This window comes from Rhynchophorus ferrugineus, unplaced genomic scaffold (genome assembly GCF_030347505.1).
Source record: "Rhynchophorus ferrugineus isolate W39M unplaced genomic scaffold, kcgeb_rfMv2 rfM1, whole genome shotgun sequence".
Classification (NCBI taxonomy): Eukaryota; Metazoa; Arthropoda; class Insecta; order Coleoptera; family Curculionidae; genus Rhynchophorus; species Rhynchophorus ferrugineus.
In genome coordinates, this window is record NW_027472580.1 from 45,628,302 (window position 1) to 45,651,286 (window position 22,985).

At 31.3% G+C, this 22,985-nt stretch overlaps 1 protein-coding gene across 2 annotated transcripts; it reads right to left on the minus strand.

The window, feature by feature from the left end:
- Nucleotides 1-3,166: 3,166 nt before the first annotated feature.
- Nucleotides 3,167-22,791, minus strand: su(r) (dihydropyrimidine dehydrogenase su(r)). 2 transcript variants are annotated; one of them, XM_076419667.1, is made up of 18 exons: nucleotides 22,477-22,791; nucleotides 22,303-22,413; nucleotides 20,790-20,933; nucleotides 20,549-20,737; nucleotides 16,457-16,641; nucleotides 16,214-16,397; nucleotides 15,928-16,157; nucleotides 15,621-15,865; nucleotides 13,660-13,844; nucleotides 13,398-13,604; nucleotides 13,181-13,345; nucleotides 10,023-10,175; nucleotides 9,726-9,966; nucleotides 9,529-9,671; nucleotides 4,089-4,262; nucleotides 3,752-4,000; nucleotides 3,460-3,617; nucleotides 3,167-3,399 (listed from the first exon to the last, which is right to left on the minus strand). In XM_076419667.1, the coding sequence occupies exons 1-18, from the start codon at nucleotides 22,510-22,512 to the stop codon at nucleotides 3,321-3,323; spliced, it is 3,078 nt and encodes a 1,025-aa protein (XP_076275782.1). In that variant the 5' UTR covers nucleotides 22,513-22,791; the 3' UTR covers nucleotides 3,167-3,320. The 2 variants fall into 2 exon arrangements, with proteins under 2 accessions (XP_076275782.1, XP_076275783.1); XM_076419668.1 differs by lacking the exons at nucleotides 22,303-22,413; nucleotides 22,477-22,791 and having other exon boundaries at nucleotides 20,524-20,737.
- Between the last annotated feature and the right edge of the window lie 194 nt (nucleotides 22,792-22,985).

A 22,985-nucleotide genomic window follows, 5' to 3' on the forward strand; every position in this document is an offset into this window, starting at 1 on the left:
TTATATGATCGTAATTCTATATTATTGCAGCTTGGCGTTAGCTGTTATAAAGGATTCCACAATTCCATTCATGAATATTAGCTTTGTTGAGCCCCCCCGTACTGTTTGTCGTACTATTGTCGAAACTCAAGTATTACTCAAAAGAATGTTGTGAGAGAGTTTCTAATTCACCAACTGCCATTGTTGGCCACGTTTGTATAGTCTATCCAAACCTGCTGCGAACATACGTCATCAATATGTTTAATGTATTGCCTGTCGTAATTTGTAAATTCGTTTTCGACAATACGACGAATTCGAATCAGACAATATTTTCCTTCTTATTTTATTCTAGTTAAAAAGAGAGACAAAGTCGTCTGGTTGTCAAACGTATGCAAAATTCTTCAAAACAATAGTGATAAAAGATTATAAGCCGGCAGGCGTTTTCTTAACACTTTGCTTCTTTTGATAAATATCAAATTGCCCCTTATTATTACTATGATTAGAAATGCCGATGCCAGATAGAACAGATTGCCTCTCTAATCAGTTACTTCGAACAAGAACGACATAATGGAAGCCCCATCTTCCCATAAAATTCGTTAGAGAGATAAGTATTTTTACTGTTAAATATTAATTTGCTACGGTTTTTATTGAAAATATTTTAGCATGTTACAGCTGCACTGAATATTAGTATGGACACGTCACTGAAATATCTCAAAAAATGAAAAACATAATCTTGAATTTACCGCAAAGAAACCGTCCTCATACGAAGCTTGATGATAACTTATTATTTCAATTAGTGTATTTAAATGACACATAGATATTTCAGAATGAGACCAATATATCCAACGGTCACTCATGTCAAGATAATAATAAAAATAGTGTTAAAACAACTAAAGTTGATAGAAAATGTATTGTAGATATATTGTGCCTCATGCTGAAAACAGGAAAGGTTAATAGCACCTCCGGTTTGGATGAACTCGATTAGACACATTGAGGAAGAAATTGACAAATGATGGAATTGTGTGAGTGAATTGAGTGAAACTTTCTGAATATGGGATTATGATTCATTGCTGATTATTTACAAGAACAGGGTGGTGAGATTCGAAACATTTAACGACGTGTATATAATTAATATACGATAATTCTAGGAAATCGTATTCTAGAGTATAAAAGTTTTATGTCCATTAGGTATGTGTGTAATTGTTCAGAATATACATGGGTATTTGATTTAAATGTATGAGGAGACAAAAAATACCAAGTATTTGTATTAGCAAATGTATTAGGGAGAATTCAGTGATGAATTTTTCCAAGAAAGGTGTACACAGGTAGTAACAGAGGAAACAAAAAAATACAATGATATCAAAATTACTTGACAAGGAAACACATCATCGAAAGAAACAAAAACTAAATGTAAAAAGGTAAATATGCTCTCTAATGAAAGTAAAATATATTACCTGGATATTCAAATGTTAATTGAGTAGATTAGGCCACTAGGGGATACCACTATATAAAAAAAACGCGCCTAGAACTCTACGTCATGGGTAGTGTGGAAAAGAGTTCAATGGAAATATAATAAAATAACTCTAACCTATAAATTATTGTGGTTGTACAATTAACTACAGTTTAAATTATTCCATAATATGTGCATTAGATGTATTATAATTCATTATTTTATTTAAACTAGAATTTTGTTATGAAAGCCAAACTGAACTAAAACTCAGAGTTGATACGGCAACATGGCGACGTTTTGACGTCATAAATTTAGATTACGTATATCCACACCAACTCTGGATAGATTATAGATTTATATTGAGCACATAGAGTACTCTTTTGGTACATTTTTTATCACCGCCGTTTTACTCCAAATCTTAGTTATTTCACGGAAAATGTTTCCCAGGAAAATCCGTTGATGGTGTGAGGTTCTTGGAAAATATAATATTCTCTCAAGATGGGGAGCCCACCACGTTACGATGCATAGCTAGATAGCATAATATGAACCATTCACGACAATTCATATTAACGTTCTAGAGGTCGAGTTGAGAAGACCTAGAAAAATCATCGTCTTAACAATATCCAAAACCATAAATTAGTAGCAAGTACAGTAAGTGCTTTATTATTTACATCCAAGATTAGTTGAAAACGTTAGTTGTGAGAAATCAAGTCGTATTGAGGTTAGTGTCAGTCTGTGAATGGCTGGAACTAATAATAGAAACAAGGGCTCCAAAGGCAGTTTACTATAGGAGCTTTCGACGAGTTCTCTAATATCGATAAGAAAACTAGTTTTATTAAAAAGTGTCGAGTTATGTTGTTACTTTTGCCGCTTTACTTTTATATTTTCTACCGACACTCTTTTTAATGTTCGTCGGTATCCTATGTTTACCATGTTTTTTGCTGCAATTACCGTGGATACCGTCGCTCGTGAAACAATAAATAACATCACACATTTTACAGATTGCTTGTTTTAACCGTCGCAAAACAAAGCGTATAATGCTCTGAAATGTACTCTATTTAGTTTCATTGAGTTACTCAAGGTATATAGACGTGGAGTGGTATCATGGAGTGCTCAAAATGGTATTTTTGACACTCATTACTTTAGTTGGCCGATTTGAAGAAATTTAAAGTCCATCAAACACTTTTAGAAACTTATGGTGATCCGTACCATGATCCTTTTTCGTCATATATCAATTGTCGGTTTTACTTTTAACTATTTGAATTATTTTTTTATCAACGACAAAGATCCGAGCAGCCAATACCAAATATCAAAACCAACCGAACAATTCGAAGACAATGACTTTTTACTTAATGTGCGAAAACCCAGCTCAATCTCCCAAAGAACTTTTAAACATCTTAGTAGTTGATGTGTCTAGACGTTCAGCATACCATGAAAATATATTTCAAGAGTTATAGTGTTATATTGAAGTGTTTCAAAATAGTGGTTTCATTGCTTTCAAGGTAAAAACCTATAATCTAGAAAGGTTAGAAAATTATGTAAGGTTACGGGGAGCTTAAAAGGGGGTATAGGTTAAAATGTAAAACATGATAATATGATAACTCTTTAGAGTTCGTGACTAGAAAGCCATGTTCAGTTATAGGCTTTAGTTAAGACCATATATACTGAAGTTGATAACAAGTTCAAGCAAACATATTATGCTACGGATTACGTGTTGCTGGAAAAATTAAACAAAATATATTGACAATCGATTTTATTAAGGTGTTGTAGTGGTTTTATATAACAATCTTATTTAAATCTTTATAAAAAATCAATTTATTCATAATACAATCATTATTAATTTGAATCAAAGTTTAAAAAAAAACATATAAAATTTTATAATGGAAAAATATTAATTAAGAGCGTGAACTCCCTGTATTAAACCAACATTGCCCCTCTTGATTACATGTGGTATAGTTTTAGGAACCATGCTAAATGTTGAAAAAATAATAATTAATAATAATATATCAACATATGTTGCGGATACCTACGTAATACAATCTAAAATTGGACAAACTGACATACAAAGAGTACATCCAGTACAGTCATCGTTAACAAGCGGAATGTGAGTATTGGGATCGAATTGTATTGCTTGATATCCTGAATCATTACATGCCATATAACATTTTCCACAATTTATGCACATATCCTGTAATATAATTAAGATGTATAATATCAAGATGGTTTTTTCACACAATATTAATATTAGCTATATATATAGCTCTAGTATATATACATTTTCATACAAAATCATTTTTAAAAACAAACTTAACTAATACTTACATCATCTATAAGAGCTACTACTTGTTTAGTATTATCCAACTTCTTATAGGGCCCGATATATTTTAACGCTCTACCAACTATATCTTTCACTTTTGGCACTGTACAATTTGTTGGGCCACACAAAACATCATATCCTGTCAGCTTACCATCATGATGAAGGATCACATCATCTGGATATTTTCCATCTTTGTATAATTTTGATGTTATCTCGTCAGCTTGTTTTTGATATAATCCGAAGTGAGCCAACTTCTATATGGACGAGTATAAAAAGAAATTAACTACTGCTTTTCTAGAGCCCACATTAATTCTTTAAATAAAAAATATGTAGAATACGTACTTGACCATTGGCATCGTAAATTGGTCGTACTGGTTTGCCTTTTTGATGTTTTGGCGTTGGGGGGCTCTGCCCGTTCCATCCTGCTAAACGACCATCTAAATATAGCAAGGCTTTCAATCCAGTAACATAATCATTAATGAGGGTATAATCCTGGTTTTGGACAGCGCTACAAATCTATAAAAAATATATCACTCTTATAAATGAATGAATCAATTTATTTTATATGATCATTTAATTTGGATTAAAAATTGTATGATTGTATGATAGTTGGTGAACCAACTGTTTTTAGATATTGTTTACATGCAATGGAAAAGATCGGAAAGAATGTTATTTCAAACCGTTTCATCATAGCGGTTTCATAATTTATTTGTCAGTCAAAAAAGTAGAGTTTAGTAGCCAAACTGAAGAATAATATTCATGTCCATAAAGTCCTACTGTGCATGGAGTAGCGGGGATAAGCAAGTATTGTTATGATGATGATGTACCGATGTCAATTCAACAAAGTGAATGGCATTACAACAATATACATGGAGGCTTCTAATAAATTAGCATATAATACTTTTTTATGCACTCTACTGATCATAATACTTTCACAATATTTAGTGTAAGTATTTTTATAACTGTACTAAAATCTCACTCGGTATGTAATGGCCAAAACTGAAATTTTAAATTTTAACAATATTCCTCAATGTTGTTCAATAACACTAGCCTATCTGTCAATGTAAAGATCGATAGTGCTAATTTGGAACAAAACGCTTTTAAAGTGACACTAATGTGGTGATTTTGCTAATTTACGCATGCATTAAAATTAAAATGAGATTCAGCGGAACACCAGTTGTACAATTGTTTGATTTATGACATCAAGCCACATGTTGGTATTCTGGTAATTTAATTACTGCATCAAATGAATTTGATTTTTATTGATTGACACCACCTTTTTCGATAATCATCGTTTTCCGTATTTTGAAGGATAAATGAGGAAAACGCTTGGTGTATCATCACCGGTCCCGGAAAATATTTCACAGCGATTTAATTGTTAAGAATTACGGTACCAATTGATATACCAACAGTGCCTTTCCAATTCGTTAGGTTCATGCAGTAAACTTAGCAAACATAGACTTTTTCTGAGACACTATGAGATTTCTATGCAATTTTTTAATCTGGTCGATTTTTTATAGTATAACGTGAGACGAAAGTCCCGCTACTATCTTGTTTATCTATAACTTTGCTCAAAGAAAAGATAAGTAAAGTTGGTTTTCATAAGTATATTTGGTCTTTACATTTTTTTTCGCTGTAATTGAAAAATTATATCGGCTAAATGGTGACCGCGATTCGCTATGCTATTTTCGGCTATTTTTAAGGCATTTTTCATGACATCCTACAACATCAGAGGCTGAATTTTTTCAGTTTCGTGACGAAAATTGTGTTTAAGATGTTGAGTGGTCATTGAGGAAGAAAATGGGCTTCATCGCTCATTATCAGTTTAGACGAAAAATCTTCAATTTCACCAGACAGTCATAGGATTGCATTATTCAACTCGTTGATTAAGATTTCTCGGTAACAATTTTTGGACTAATTGAATTTTGTACGGAAACATTTTCAAATCAGTTTTCAAAATTCGCCTTGAACTGCGTGCATAAATTTGTAACTGGGAACCACGTCTCCGAATTGATGTTTCTGGTGACTCATTTTCAGCGTTACGAGACGTCCGTTGTCTTCCACAATGAGGTCTGTTTGCGGTCGTACCGTACTGTCGAAAATTAGCATGTAAACGAAATTGTAGTTTTGTGAGGCACTGGACGATTAGGATACTTTTGACGCAATTTCCGTTGAGTGGCAATAATGGAACGATTATTTTCAATAAATATTTTTACTATTTCTGCTCGTTCTTGTGGCGTATCCATAATAAAATGTGGACGTCTACACAACACAGTGGTTAAAGCGAAACTGAGCTAAACATCACATAACTAAGATTGCGTGTAATCAAAATGGTAGCGGCACTTTTGCCGCACCTTTGTACCACCGCATCGTTGTTCATTGAACGTTTATATTACACGAATAATGTAATATATATGCATGCATCGTAATAATATTTGCTGAAAAAATTACTTATTGAACAAAATATTTTGCCAATGCCAAGCATTTTCTTTTGAGAGAAGAGAAAACTTTTTTTTTGAGTTTAAAGAGGAAAGGGCGCAAATAATTAAAGAAATAATTTGTATATTGTAAATATATTAGAATATAAATGTTGGAATTTGTAGCGTTTCATAAAAGGCGGCGTAGCAAATACAAATCTTATTTGTTCTTCGCAAAGTAGTTCATAAGCTGTTGTTGCAGTATATTTTGTTAGGTTCAAGAGTAAATAACAATAAATTAAAGAAAGAAATTAGCTGCGTAACGAATTGAAACTTATAACATACTCAATTCAAATCTATATATTAATCAGCATATCGAAAATTTTGACTGCGTTTTTAAAGAAAACGTGGGCACCTGGGGGCGTGACATTTGCCACGGTTAAAGCTTATATCAAATATATGCGTATGTATAAGCGAAATGTGTATGTATAAGTGAAATATGTGCTACAAATAAATATATTACAATAAAACGAAAAATGCCCAAATCAAGTAACCTGGAATAGCTGTCCGATCAGTGATAAAATATATAAACAAACCCAGCGAATAGCCGTGCAGACTAAGAGTTTAGCTCGCTGACAGTAACGTACTAGGATCGAATAACCCTGGGGATTAAGTTTTTTTTTTAAGTTTATAAAATAAAATAAAGGATACTGTTCGTTAAATTTAAGTGAAGGTTTTAAAGTTATTAAATGAAGTTATTTAATTTTAAGCAGTGTTTAGTCTTATTTTCAGTTATTCCCGTATTGTTGGAATTATTAAAGATTTTACATTTTTTACAGAGAAAACAAATTAATGTGCCCGCTTTATCGAAAGATATATATAGAGTAATGAAAGAAAAACTCGACATATATAAAAATTTCATCTCAACATTTATAATAATATATAATAATTCTTCGAGAATAACAGTAATCGTCTTTTTTCTCTGCTTACAATTTGGATATTTGAAATCACAATATTGATTTAATTTGATGTTTGATGAAGACAAATAAAAAAGGAAGAATGTTTCTTGGTTAAGGATTGTTATTAATTGACATGGTTCTGGAGACATAGTATATCATTGTACTAAAGGTAATTCTAAAGGTTGTTAAGATTTTTCTGTCAATTTTTGTGGTATTGATAATTCATTTCAGGTTTCATTAGTAGAAATGCATTAGTGCATTTCTTAACAAAGCACTAACCGAATATTGAAGGTAATAAAAACGTTTATTTATGCATCAAGAGCTAAAATGAATATTGCATAGAATATTAACGGTTATAAAATAGTTTCATAGAATTTTGGGACACATGGGATATAAGACAAAGTAGAAAGCAACAGATAAATAAAATGCATAGAAGACAAACTCGGAAGAAAATTTAGAGTATCGCACGAAATGGCATTCTCGACATTTAAAAATATCTCGGCTGGAGATCCACAAGGTAGCGTCTTAGGACGTCTCCTGTATCTGCTCTACACTGCTGACATTCTAACAACAAAAGAAACACTTCTTGGAACCTTTGCTGGCGACACAGTTATTATGGCAAAAGATATATCTCTGCCTAGGGCAATAGAAAAAGTGCAAGTGGCAGTCAACAAAATCTACAAATGGACGAAAGATTGTCCACGTTAATTTTGCATTAAGGCGAAATAATAAAAACTTAATTATATCACTCAATGAATACCCGATTCCTCAAGCAGAATCAGCAAAATACCTTGGAATCCATCTTGACGGTAGATTAAATTGGAAGCATCACGTTAGACAAAAAGCAAAACACATTAGAACCAAAATAAAACAACTATACTGGTTAGTCGGAAGATACTCTCAACTTGATCTAAAATCAAAGAGGTTGAGCTATAATACAATTATAAAGCCAATTTGGACCTATGGGGTGCAAATATGGGGTTGCACTAAAAATTCAAATCAATTAGTTATACAGCGCTGTCAAAACAAGGTTCTTCGATTCAAGGCCTATCGCTATGTAACCAATGAAGAACTGCACGATGACCTGGAAATCAAATGGATTTGCGAAGTTGTGCAGGATTTCGCCTTGAAAAACGAAAGAAGATGACTAAATCATACTAACGTGGAAACAATACAACTGCTGGACAGCGCGCAGGATGTCAGGAGATTGAAACGAACAAAACCAGACGAACTTCTGTGAACATTTAGTGTGTACTATTAGTGTAAACTATAGCTATAAGTTATTATAATTTTATAATTGAAGAATACATACTGATGTATTTTCTCGCACTCGTCTTGCTTGTTAATTAATCCAAGTACATAGGAAAAGTAGTAATAAATTAATTATAAATTAAGATTGTACTAAGCGTATCTAATAAAGATGTTATAAAAAAAAGACAAACTAAAGATGAGCTACCTTCAAGGGCGAGATCAACGAGTCATAAATAATTCACCCTTCCTATAATGCTATTTTATTTAAAAATTTAGGTAAAGCAACTCTTCTTTTTATAAGTACTTTTTGTAACATATATTTTAGATGAGAAATATGTATAAAATATAAAGACTATATGAATACGTAAATGAAGTAATAAAAACAAGCAGGATTTAAAAGGAAAATAACTACATAATTTGCATAGATGGAACACATAGGATAAATAGAAGAAATTAATTAATATTTTGTTGATTATTGAAAGTTAATGGAAATTAGATAAATTACCTAATAGTGTTCGTTATTGCTTTAATATGCATGCTAAAATATGTTGTTTTGTTCATATATTCCATACTTATGTTTATAACATAAAAGTAAAGAAAGATCATGTACACAAAAATTTCATGCTCTGAAGTTATTACAGTTCTGCAAATATTCTTACTTATGATACTTTTAATGTAATTTACACTTATTAATACTTGATTATTGAAAGTTAATGGAAATTATATTTAATTAAATTCAATTTAAAAAATGTTATTAAGTGTTAGTTCTTGAGGTGGTTTATATATATTTTAATATGTTTTAATATACAGATATTTATTATTGAAATTAATGTGATGACCTTATAATATTAGTACCAAAACACATAAGCTACAATTCTCGAGATGTTACTCCGTTTGACCGTTCTTCGCCGAACGTTCACATTTCATGAAAATAATAATTTTTAAATTTCAAGATATTTTATAAATACATTGCAGCTGCATACCACATATTTCGTAATAATATTATTGAAAAAAAAAATGAAGGATTTATTGAAAAAATATATTGAAAAGGCCAAAACCTCCAATATGTATCAAAAATACCAAAATAAAGGTTTTGGCCTTTCTTTTGAACATATTGGCATTGAGCATGACCAAAAAAGAAAACAACGTTCTTACCTGAATTGCCTGAGCACCGACTTGTAAATATTCAAAAGCAGTAAATGCTGATTCAATGCCACCAATTCCTAGTATTGGAAAATCAGGTAAACATTGAGCTATAGCTGACACTGCTCTTAATCCCATTGGTCTAGTGGCATTTCCTGTAAATAAATACTTCAATGAGTAACAGCAATTAATTTGCCGGTTGAACTGACCTGATACACCACCATACGTCGTTCGTCGATTAATTCCCACTCTTGGCCAAGCTGTTCCTTCTGCGTTAACTCCCATTAAGCCGGAAACTGTATTGATAGCGGAAACTCCGGATGCACCACCTTTGTGAGCTGCAGTAGCTATTGTTACTATATCTGTTATATTTGGTGTTAATTTAATAAAGAATGGTATCTTTACGGCGGAACGCACCCATTGGCATATATCATGGACCAGTTCTTCTTTCTAAATATATTAAATTATATTAGACGCTATCATCTCATACTTTAATCTAAGTTTACCTGACCACATGCTAAACCCATTCCTGATTCACCCATACCGTGAGGACAACTCAAATTAAGTTCCAGCATGTCTGCGCCGCTAGCTTCGGTTTTGGTTGCCAGTTCTCTCCAGTCTTCTTCAATATAAGCACACATAATTGAAGCTATTACCACCTACAAAAGCATTAATTAGTTCAAGAATCAATACGTAATAAATCATATTGTAACTATCTGATCAAAAAATAATTAGATAATGCCTACTTTGATTAGTACCTTGGGTTTGCAAGACTTTTCATTCTCATTGAAGATGAAATAGCGTATATTTCACATCTTTAACTACAAGGGCTCGATAATTGTTATACAAGAGGATGGCTTTACTTATGTTATTGGTTATTATTTCATTAATGACAATGAAATTATTAAGTGGTGTTGCTGTGACGCTAGCATTTTGTTGTCTCCAATGTTTTCAACTGTTTTTATTTTGACATACGAGGGTCACTATTTATATTTCGGGAATTGGCAACACCGTTGTCATGTGAGTCCATCTGACGGTTCCATCGTAAAGTTTGACGCTACCTCATTTGGAATGGAATAAATGCTTTGAAATTGGTTTAAGTGTATGCAAAAGTGTATCGATCATCGTGGCGAGTACTTTGAAAAACAATAAAAATATATTCGCAGCTTAACCATTTGTTTTTTTTTCTATTCCCGAAATATAAATAGTGACCCTCGTATTATAATAATAACCTGGCATATTATAATGAAATTTCAAGAAGTGTGGACAATATTTCTCGTGGAAGACATAAGAATATGTCTTAATGATTAATGCTTTGAAAATTGGTTTAAGTGTATGCAAAAGTGTATCGATCATCGTGCCGAGTACTTTGAAAAACAATAAAAATATATTCGCAGCTTAACTATTTGTTTTTTTCCTATTCCCGAAATATAAATAGTGACCCTCGTATTATAATAATAACCTGGCATATTATAATGAAATTTCAAGAAGTGTGGACAATATGTCTCATGGAAGACATAAGAATATGTCTTAATGATTATGATTTAAGATATTAAAATTACGTCTGTTTATTGACAGTGATAAAAAATAATTAATTATCTGTCGTAATATTAGTGCGACTAATTTAATTCAAATCAAATATAAATTTATAATTAAATATAGATAGATATAAAATTAATCTATAAAATCATTTTTGATTACAAATATTTTACGTTGTTTTAACCTTAAGATACAGGGCAACGAACAGCTGATCAATATCATACTAAATTAATCCCTTTGATGCTTCTAAATATATGGAATAAGTTAATGATCCCCTTATAATAATATAATCAAGAATAGCGTTAATTCATAAGAAACCGTCGAATGAATATTGCTAAACTAGATATGTTTATGTAAAATCATGTTAATGTTAACACAAAATCCAGAAAACAATTTTATTGGCGGCAGTTCCAAAAGTCTAAAAAACTGTGAAGAAGACGAGAAGAGCTTAGCCTTTTTGATAATACAAATATCTCGAATAAATCAATGTTCCCCTTCGAAGGAGTAAAAATATTTTTTGGTTAGATTTATAATAATAAATTTACAATAAAATATGTTACGAATAAAGTTAACAAGAGTAAAAGACTTAATAAATAACAACTTTTTAAGTTGCACAAAATGTAGTGTAGATAATACAGTACAACATTGTTCGCCGGAAAGTAGTTAAGTACTTATTGTAATACATTTTGTTAGGTTCAGTAGCTCAGTATTTATTTCGAATAAAGTGCCCTTGTAGGTATTTTACTCCTATGACTATCCATAAAAAATAAAAATGAAGAATTAGAGCAATTGTTCGATGAGAACTCGTATCAAATGCTTCAAGAATTATCAAAATTACTGAAAGAGAAATTATCAACAGTAAAAAATGTCTAAAGACCTTGAAAATACTAAACAATCAAAGAAGAATAAATTAACTCGTTACAAATTGAACATACTTTATCAGTTTACATCAACTTACACCATCTTGAACTTACTACATCAGCAACATAGAAGGAAGGAATTTTGCGGAATCAGCTTACCTCCTATGATGATCTATTACACAATCCCAAGCGTAAAAAGTCATCGGTGTTGAACGTTTAATAGTTAGACTACCATTTGTTTCAATCAATAGCACATGTCCTGTCGGGATTATAAAGATTGCAACGAAATTGAAATTTATTAATTACATAAAATAACGAGAAGTTCTTCCAAACGTCGGGTCTTGACAGAAAGCAGCAAAAAAGTAAAAGTTAGTGATGGACAAATACAATTTAATAATACTTTTATAAATTTTATTTTCGTTGAATTATTTTTTAAATAAAAAAAACCAGTAGTGGTGAATAGTAATATGAAGTGGTGGGAGTACTACAAATGAGCTACCTGCAAGGGCGAGATAAACGAGTAATAAATAAATAAGCAAGGAATTATGGTATTTTATTTAAAAATTTAGGGAAAGAAATTATTCCGGAGTTTTGATTTCGGAGTGAAGTGATGGATCCATGTTTCATCCATTGTCACATATCGATGTAATAATTCCGGTTTGTTACGTTTAAACATGGCCAGACACTGCTTAGAATCATCAACACGTTATTGGTTTTGGTCAGCAGTGAGTAAACGCGGCACCCACTTTAAACAGAGCTTTCTCATAGTTAAATGTTCATGAAATATAAAACCAACACGTTCTTTTGATACCTTTACGAGGTTCGTTAACTCACGCAACTTCACTTTTCAATAATTCAAAACGATTTTGTGAGTGGTTTTGATGTTTTCTGGCGTTACCATTACGTTTGAAGTCAGCAAACCAACGTTTTATTGTTGTTTCTGATAGAGGGGAGTCCTTATAACACTTTTCGAGCCATTGCTTCGCTTGAACAATAATTTTTAACACCAAGAAGCAGTGTAGAATTAAAACACGAAATTATTTTTGATCCATTGTTTTGAAAATAACGGAAGTAGTGTCACTCTTAGCACAATAACTCACAATCTCACGAGTAAAATATCATGAAATTTTAACAGCCCTCCGTTGAAGATTAGTGCTAACTGAAGAAGCGGCGAATGCATATAAAACTAGCAATATCTGTGTATTAGGCGCGGGAATTTTCTGTGATAAGAAGTTACTCAACTCAATTAATAAAGCGGTACTCACTTTTGTCGGAAAATCTTTTTTCAACTCTCTGATACCCTGCAACCAAAATTCACAATACTTTTCGGATATCAATTCTATATTTAAAAACGATCCTTGCTGAGGGCCATACAATTGTCCGGATGTTGTACCCCTTACTATTCTTGGAGAAACATTGGTTACCATGTCCTAATATTGGAAAATGAAGGTGTTAAACTCCAAACTAATTGCAGAAATTTACCTTATCAAGACAAAATGTTTTTGTAACTACAAAACCCCATCCTTGTTCGAAACAGCGCCTTATCATGGCCGGTGAAGTTACTGGTGGCGCTGAAGCTAAACCAAATGGATTTTCAAACGGTATTCCGCATATCTCCGTTGATATATCTACTTCGTCAATGGCGGTATGGAACAGAGGTAGTTTTGGTTCAGTATTTTCTGGAAGACCCTTAAAATCATCCCATAATTAAATGTATAAAGTTATATATAAGATGCTCTATTACCTCTAAAGCGCAATGAATGTACCACGCAGCAGTTTTGCCATCATTCACGGATTCAACTGTGGTTTCTGCTATTCCCGCCATGTCACCGCCTACCCAAACTTTGGGATGGGAACTTTGAAGCGTTTTCTGATTCACAACAGGTAAATTCCGTTCATTTAGAGAAAGGGGCTGTAAAGCATCCACAACTGTAACAATAAAATATTATCATTATCATTTGCTTAAAAAATGCTGTGATTATATAGTAATAAATAATTATCAATTCTTGTAGTGGATACTAGGTTGTTTAATAAGTCCGAAAAAGTCGGTTGTTACCAAACCATCTATTAGACAACGTAAAATTAAAAATTCGTAGCCATTCCAGCAGCGTTCATAATAACATTTAATAATACATTTTATTTATTGAATATTGCTTAGAATATTTGTAAGAATGGCATTAGGCACAGTTAACAATATTATAACTCAAGGTTTAAGTTTCAAAAAGTTCAGCAGAAAACACAATAGATGCTACATTATATACCAGTGGAAAATTAAAATGCCTCATTATGAATGATTTTTGGTGGAGGGATTGTTGGAGTTACTTCAGTAATCAGTTAAAATGAATTAAATATTTTTAACAAAAAAATTTAACCGACTTCAAAAATTTAACAAAGAACTCACTAAAAAATAAAAAAATAATCAAACTTGGATTTTTAACACAAAGACGTTTTAAAATAAAATATGTACATAATACTCGATGTAATAACTAAATAAAAATAATCAAAAACCTTAGTTAACCATCTACGATAGGACAATCACCAATTTTTAACAATCATAAATATAAATTTACGACAACGACCCAACCAAGCCGGCTTTTTACAATTTTATTTAAACTACTAACAACTGATCACTGAAGTCGGTACGATTAACAAATAAGTTTTTTTGTATTTTAATTTTGTATATATGTCACAAAATTATATTATTATTTTTATATTGTTTGGGACTTTTTAGTGACTTCCTTATTTATTTTTTGAAGTCGGTTCAATATTTTTGATAAAAATATCTTATTTTTATCTTTTTAGTGTCAGATATTTACTTAATAAATTACACAGTTACTTTTATTAAGTATTACAATGGGTAGGCTAAATAAAGGTGCAGCCCGTATGAGAAAAGATAAGAATAAAGAAACAGTGATTGAAAATAAGGGGTCCGCTACCTAGCCCAAGTGATTTGACAAATGTTCTAGCAAAACTAGAACAACAAAGAAAAAGTGTTGCCGCCGACGGGAATCGAACTCGTAACCACTGCATGTAAGCTGAACGCTTTAATCTCTACACCATAAAAGCGATATCCTGCAAAATTTCTATAGCTTCTCATATGAGATACATGGGTATCAAAAAGCATACTAAACGGCTGTTACACTGAATGATTTCCGCTCTTCTGTCACATCAGTTCAGCAATAACATTATACACATATATCTGATTATTTTAAATAAAAAAATATGTGAAAACCTTGTACGCGCCTTTGAAATTTGAGGGTTTTCATTGATTTCGCCAGATTCTACCATCAGATCCAGACCTGGTGCAATGGAACACTCTTCGAATTGGTGCACTCTTTCGAATAAAGAAGAATTTTAAAAATCGGTCCATAATTGAAGGGGAGATCGGTGAACATTCATTAAAAAAATATACAGTCGATCATAGAACCTTTTCCTTTTTTGGTTAAGTAAGATAAGTCGTAAGTTTTGGTAAGTCGGTTAAAAAGTAAGAAGGGAGCGACAAACTAGAACTAGTGATATATTAATATTTTGGACAACCTTTGGATAAAATGTGTTACGTTACGAAACATTTGCCCATTTCCGCAAATTTCTTGAACAACCTAATATACATATTTTGTTAATTGAAAATGAGAAATATTGAATATGTGTACATTTTAGGTATTTTAAACGAATACGAACTTTCAACAATTTTTTTTGATAATTTACCTTTTTGATCCTTTAAACTAGATCCAAATGCTGATATCACAATATCGGCCTTAATGGTGGTGGTTTGTTCTTTATCTTGAATCCATTGTCCGTTTTCTAACTGTTCTGAACGACTAAACGTTACAGATGATATTTTGTTATTTTTCAAGTTTATTTTCAGTGGAGACAGGAAACCTATCAATTCACAACGTTCCTCAACAGCTACCGATACTTCTTCTGGCACTGCTCTAATATTTTGGAAACCCCTGCAAATTATTATTTAGTTATATGCTACACCTTAATAGTTTAATAATTAATTAAAATGTACCTCCTAAAAACTACAAATACTTTTTTAGCTCCACAACGAAGAGCAGATGTGGCACAATCAAAGGCAGTATCACCAGCTCCTAATACTAATACTGTTCCATGTAAATTTGGTAATTGACAACAGCCACCAGTCGAACAAGTATTTTTCGATGCTCTTGAGACAGCAGGTAGGAAACTTTTTGATGTATAGAAGCCATTAGAAGCATCTAGGTTAGCAAATATTGGATCAATCTAAACCAGTTATTATTAACAAAAGTAAACATATACATATAAATAAAAATAGTTACTTTGGACTGGGGTAAACCAATGGCAATAAAGACGGCATCAGTTTCATTAACCAAATTAGCGACCGTCAAATCTTTGGTAGATAATGATCTTCCATATTCAAACTGAACCCCGAGGTCTCTGACCAAGTTTATTTCAAAGTCAACAACTGTCTGCGGTAGTCGGTATTGAGGAATCTCCCATGTGCTGTGTATAAAAAACAGTTTAATTGTTATTTTATCTAGCTTCACTCGAAGCCATTATACCTTAAACCACCTAGTCTCTTTTCTTTCTCGTAAATGGTGATGTTTTTATAACCCAGTCTACCTAAGAATGTGGCACAAGATAAAGAAGCAGGACCACCTCCAAGCAATGCTATTTTAGAGTTAGATTTGCATGGTACTGGTAAACTTGGATCTCTTTTTTGTGGTATACTCATTCTGCTGAATATCTAATAATACATCATATAATGTTTCAATTTAGATATTTTAAATAACATAAATAAATATGTTTGAATTGAACAATCAATTAATTTTGATGGATCTGTTAATAAATTCAAGGCCTTGTTGTGAAAAAAAGTTGAGATATTTCTGTATTTCATTTGATTAAAAAATAAATAACAATAATAATTCGTGTAGAATAAAATGGTTTTATTTTATTCTTTCAACATAAAAATTTGGGATAAAAGTAACCGTATATCAATAAATAGTCGATTAATAATTGGATTAATTATACAGTTATTACAGTCATATTTACATTATAGTTAATTAATAAATATGTCCAATAGAATAGAATAGAATAAAATTAGAAGACCCTATTGGCTATTTGGCACAAAGTCTACACATATGGACATGGAGTAGTGCCAGAAAGAGAAATCTGGGCATAAATCAGCGGTTTCAGAACAAATGTATGTCCCTTGATACTTCAGGTTATGGTCTCGCAGTCGGGCTCGACAGCTTAGATCGGATAAAACGACTTGAGAGTACTAACACTTTTCTGCTGATATAGGGTGATAATACAAAACCAGAGCTGCTAGTGTACACATTAATATTAGTGTAAAAAAGTTAATAGAACCTAAGATGTTTTAATATGAAACCTTTATTTATTAAATATGGATTGTTTAGATTGTAAATTTTAGTAATATCGAAGATTTCAAGAATTATTTAAATCATCGAGAGTGATTTGGAAATCATAAGAGAAAATTAGTTCCCTTATAAACCTGAAACCTAGACACATTGTAATGTGCTCTAATCAATATCACTTCTAAATCAAGTATATTCTGTGGAAAGAGAAGATTGTTATTTATTATGATTGCTAAAATCAGATAAAACAATAATTGAAGATTGTTACCTACAATTACTGATGATCTTGAACCTTACATTGAATTAAAAATTCATAGTGTGCGCATATCTTAAAACTGATATCGGAAACATTCGATTCACCTACTGTATTGTCCAGAAGTTGCTCTATAGTACTACCCTGTAAGGACAAGGAGTTCTTTCGATGCGAAATTCACATTTTATTCAAAAAATTGACAATATATTTAAGGTTGGAGACAGTTTTTTTAAATTATAGGTTGCATCAATAAACCTACAAACCCACCTAGAGCAAATACAATTATGGTTGAGGACATGGCGCATTGAAGCCAATGAAACAAAATCCACGCACGTAACGTTTACCCTGCGTAGAAGAACATGTCCACCAGTGAATATCAATCATCGTCAACTCCCCCAAGCAGAGCATGTTAAATATCTTGGTATGCACTTAGATTGACGCCTAACCTGGAAGAAGCACTTTGCTGTACTATTGCTGTATGAGTCTATACTCAAGCCTATTTGGTGATATGGAATCCAACTAGGGGATAGCGCTAGCAAATCTAATATATCCAAAATAAGGTGTTGCGTGCCATTGTTGATGCTCCGTACTATATTTCAAATAAAGTGATACAACGCGATATTCCTCTAGAACCTATAACGAGTGTAATTCAACGTGTTTGTGTGAAAGAGTGTCAGTGCATCCCAATGTACTCGCTAATCAGGTAAATAAATATGCGACGTGGTAGTGCAGTGCGTAGACTAAAACACAACCTGATATGATTACTGGACATATGTAGACTTTAGAATAAAGCTTTAGAATAAGACAAATTATTTAAGATAATATTTTATACAGAAGATTGCTTCATGAAGTGATTTTCTACATGCCATGTATATATAATATAGACATAAGAAATACTTATTGCCAATAGGGCATATTGTGGAAACACCAAGAGTAATTAAAAAAATTATAGGTTATGGATCGGAACTACATATATAACGGTGACATCTATGTTGTGTTACGAAATATGAAATAAAATTAATTATCGAATGTCTAGTAATTTAGTATTTGTAACAATAGAAAAGTTAGAATGTTTGAATAAAGTAATTTTGACCGACATAAATTGTAGATATAGTAAAATTAAATAAATAAATAACTTTTATATTTATTAATTTAATTATTTATTAAGAAAATTTGTATGAATAAATATATAAGATTTTCTTTTTATATCATCTTGACAACTATTAGATAAATGCTCTTATTCGATTTCTGGTACAAGTTTATTTTAATTGTAAAGGCTTATCTTTTTAATTTTGATTTGCAAATATATCATACATTTTTAGATTTTTATTAACCTTTTTATATTAACTATGTTTTATTATACTATACAAGGGGGAATCAAATATAAACGGTAATTTTGTTATTTAGGTTAGCACGTAATCAAATCTAGTGGATTCAATGCTCAAATGTTACTTGGTTTATTAGAAGGGGGGAAACCGGTGTGGGTAGCAGCTGTGCTCGGTTTTTTGTAAATATATTAAAGTCTCCTTTTACCAACTATGGGTTTATCTGGACTGGGCCTAAAGTTTATTTTACACTCTTTCCTAGAAAATTCACAAATATTAAACATGTGCTCGGTTTTGTCCGCAGTACAGCCATAGCAGAGCACGAGGTACCTTAGTCTGTTACACATCGCATCATCATAAAGTTTTTAACGAATGAAGGCGTTAAACTCTCGGAAATTATCACTCATTTGAAGCCACAGTTTGGGGATGTTATACTGTCTCAAAATTGAGTGTATAAGTGGGTCAAAAAATTCGGGGATTCAGGGAGAACGTGTCGAGAATGAAAGTCATGATCGACGCCCACAAATAAGTCTCACAAATGACATAAATGTCTTATTGAAGGTGATCGCCGGTTAAGGACTGAAGAAATTTCGTAACTTGGTTTTAAAAAAACAAACCGCAGTTTTGACGAGGAATAAATTGGAAGAAATGCGCTGGAAAACCTGCGAGCCTCCTCCTTATAGCCCTGACAAGTCAGTGTGATTATATTTTGTTTGCGCTTTGAAGGAATTACTTGGATGCAATGTATTTGAAAGCAATGAGGAACTAGAGCAGTATTTACGCAATTGGCTGACAACTCACCCTCAATTTTTTTTATGAAGAAAGAATATTTAAGCTTCCAAATCGGTGGCAAAAGTATGTAGAGCACAAAGGACATTACATTGAAAAATGTTAAATGTTTAGTTTGTGTATAGCATTGATCAATAAATTTATTTTTCAAAATTACATTTCATTACCTAACCCTCGTAATATCATCACTATCAAAATAGTATTAAAATATGACAAAAAATAATTGGGATTCTTGTTTCATAAATTTTTAAAAATGTAATATAACAGTAAAATATAAAATTAATTTGATATTGCTTCTTGCTAAATTAAAATAATTTAAAATGAACTCTTTTCTACAACCTATCGTATCCAACAATTATGTCATTCCTTTTTTCTATCAAATTTAGTACGATATCCTTATCCATGCATCTCCATCTTACTTAGAGATACAGTTGGAAAAAACATTCGTAAACATACAATCAAATAAAATAACAAGAACTATTTTCATGCGACTACTTGTTTGACTATTAAACGGTTAGAATTTTTTTCTATTATCGACCGTTTTCATTCTATAGTTCCCAACATTACATTTAAATCCGATTGATCAGATTTTTTTTTATCAAGTATTTTATTTTTACTGTAAATTTCCAATATAGAGAACAACATTAACAAAACACTCGACTTTTTCATTATTGAATACTCCTAATTTGATATGTTAAGAGATACATTTTTAAAAATGTAAGCTTACTGAAAGTGGATCATGATAAAATATAAATAAACGATTAGTAACAGAATATTAACTATATGACAAGGTCATTTGTGAATCCATCAAAATAAATTTACTGTTAGAGTAATTCATCATTTATGTATTAACTTTAAAAAAATATTAAAACGATTTATACTACCAATTGTGGTGATAATAACACTAACATCTACAGCAAATTGTTGTAAACCTCCAATATTAATTGGCCCTTCTTCAACTGCGGTTAAATTGCATCCTCCAACGCATAGGTCACTAGTGGGACAAACCATCCCACAAGTGAGACCTAGTGGGTTATCGCTGAGTATAGCTTTAGCTGCACCATAGTAGTTTCCATTGGCAATTGATGTTATAAATGACTACAAAATAAAACAATGTTGAATTTAAAAAAACTGTATATGTCACTATCACCTTTATGTCCAGTTGTGTAGGACAAGACTTTTGACATGGAGCGTCTGCACATTTTAAACAGCGTGCTGCTTCTTTCAGTGCTCCTCGTTCTGAGAGTGTGGTTGGTTTGATGTCGGAAAAATTATTTTCTAGAGACGTGCATGTCTATAAATATACAATTAAAAATTAATTATCCCAGAATAATTTAATATAAATCAGGTAATTAAAGTATTAGGTGCGTACAATTTTTATGTTACAATATTATGTTTTTATGTACAATAATTATGAACTTGTAGGTTTATAACGTTAGCCGATTTGTAACATTTAATTTTTATCACTAATATTTTGAAGAATTTTATAGACATATGACAACAGGGTAGGCGCATCACACAGCATCCTGCCTCTTTTTAACTAGGGTAAAATGAGAAGGAAAATTCGCTCTGAGTTTAAATCGAATTTTATCTTTTTACAAAGTGTATTAGGCAGTATATTTTTTTTGCAATATAATAACATTTTAATCTAAATAAAATAATAAACCAAAAATATACGTTATTAAATATAATTTCGCAATACATTATTATTCATTCTAAGATTATATCATATTTAAAGCATATATTATCGAACGACTTAAAGTTGTATTAACTATACAGCCACAATAACAGATCAATTGCAAAGTTCCCGGCTTACCATAGTAAAACACATTTTTTTGATAAAATTAGTTTTTTTTATTCAAAATATTTTCCTTCAAGGGTGATACACTGATTATAGTGACCCTCCAATTTTTCGATACCATTTTTGTAGTACGATTTGTCCTTTGCTTCAAAATAAGTCTCTTTATTAAGATCATAAGAGATAAGAAGTTAAAATCTGTTATCGACAAGAAAATAAAATTAAAAATATTTATATAGATAGAATACGGAACATCCGTCACAAATTAAATATGTTGCGAATTATTACATAGTTCTTGTGAGATCCTTTTCAATGGTTATAATGGCTGTTCTTAAAACTTTACATTTATTTTAATACGTTTTAAATTTTAAAAAATAATAAAATTGGGAACATTTCAAGAAAACCTATTATGAATACTTGAATTTATTCAAGTTAATTTTGAAAAATATAAATGCTATCAAAATATTATCTAGAACTTATCAAATAGCCTTCAAATTAAATTAAAATCTTAAAATATAATCATGTAAAATGTCTTTGAACTTTGACATATTCTGAGTGTTGAAATATTCAAATCTGTTAAAATGACAAGGAAACAAAGATGTTGTTATATGCCGTGTACTATTTTAAATTTTATGTTAAGAAAATTAAATAGAATCAATTCAACTCAAAGGCGCATTTCATTTGTGTAATTACATTAGTGTTTTTACTTTACACATCAAATTATATCGATATAAAGCAATTAATCAATATTTTGTTAATACATACGTTTGATATACAACCAAAAATACGTAAAATATAAATTATTAACCCATTGAGGTTAAAAATCTCTTGATGCATTTATACTCCCACATACAAAAATACTAACTTGACAGTGCTTATCTTGGTTTCTTTTCCACAACGCTTTGTTTCGTTTCGTTTCACTTGATGGAACGACGGTAGAGTGTGTTTGAACTCGGGGATTCAATGTTAGCAAATTCTTAAAAACAAATATTCTCATTTATTAACAAGTATTTATAATTTAATTTACCAATATAATTACCTCGATATCCGGTAAATCTACACTGACTTTTGCCATGGTAAAACGCACTGGTTTCGACGCAAATTGCAACTGAACGCCAGGCTCTCACGCTCACTTGTTTATCCACCCAAATGTTAATACGATTTCGGTAATTACTTGATTTGATAAGATCGCAGTGTACTCAAATGATAATGCACGAATATACATTTATTTATTTATATATTTGTTATTTAATTTTAGGGGAAGACACATTTTTAGTAAGTTAACCTTGAAAAATATGTTATAGCATAATGCATTTAGTGTTATACCGAATGACCTAGAAAGATCTATGTCTATGTTTATGTTAACAGATTTTCTGTTACTCTATGATTTCTATTACTATTCATATTTCATATTTGAAATACCCGTGGTATTATATATGTTTTCCAATTGCAGTCCAACAATAAATTTTTTAAAATCTCCAGTAATCTAAGGACCTAGCAGCAATTGAAGCTGAATATTGAAATAAATTTCAAGACAAATTCTTACAA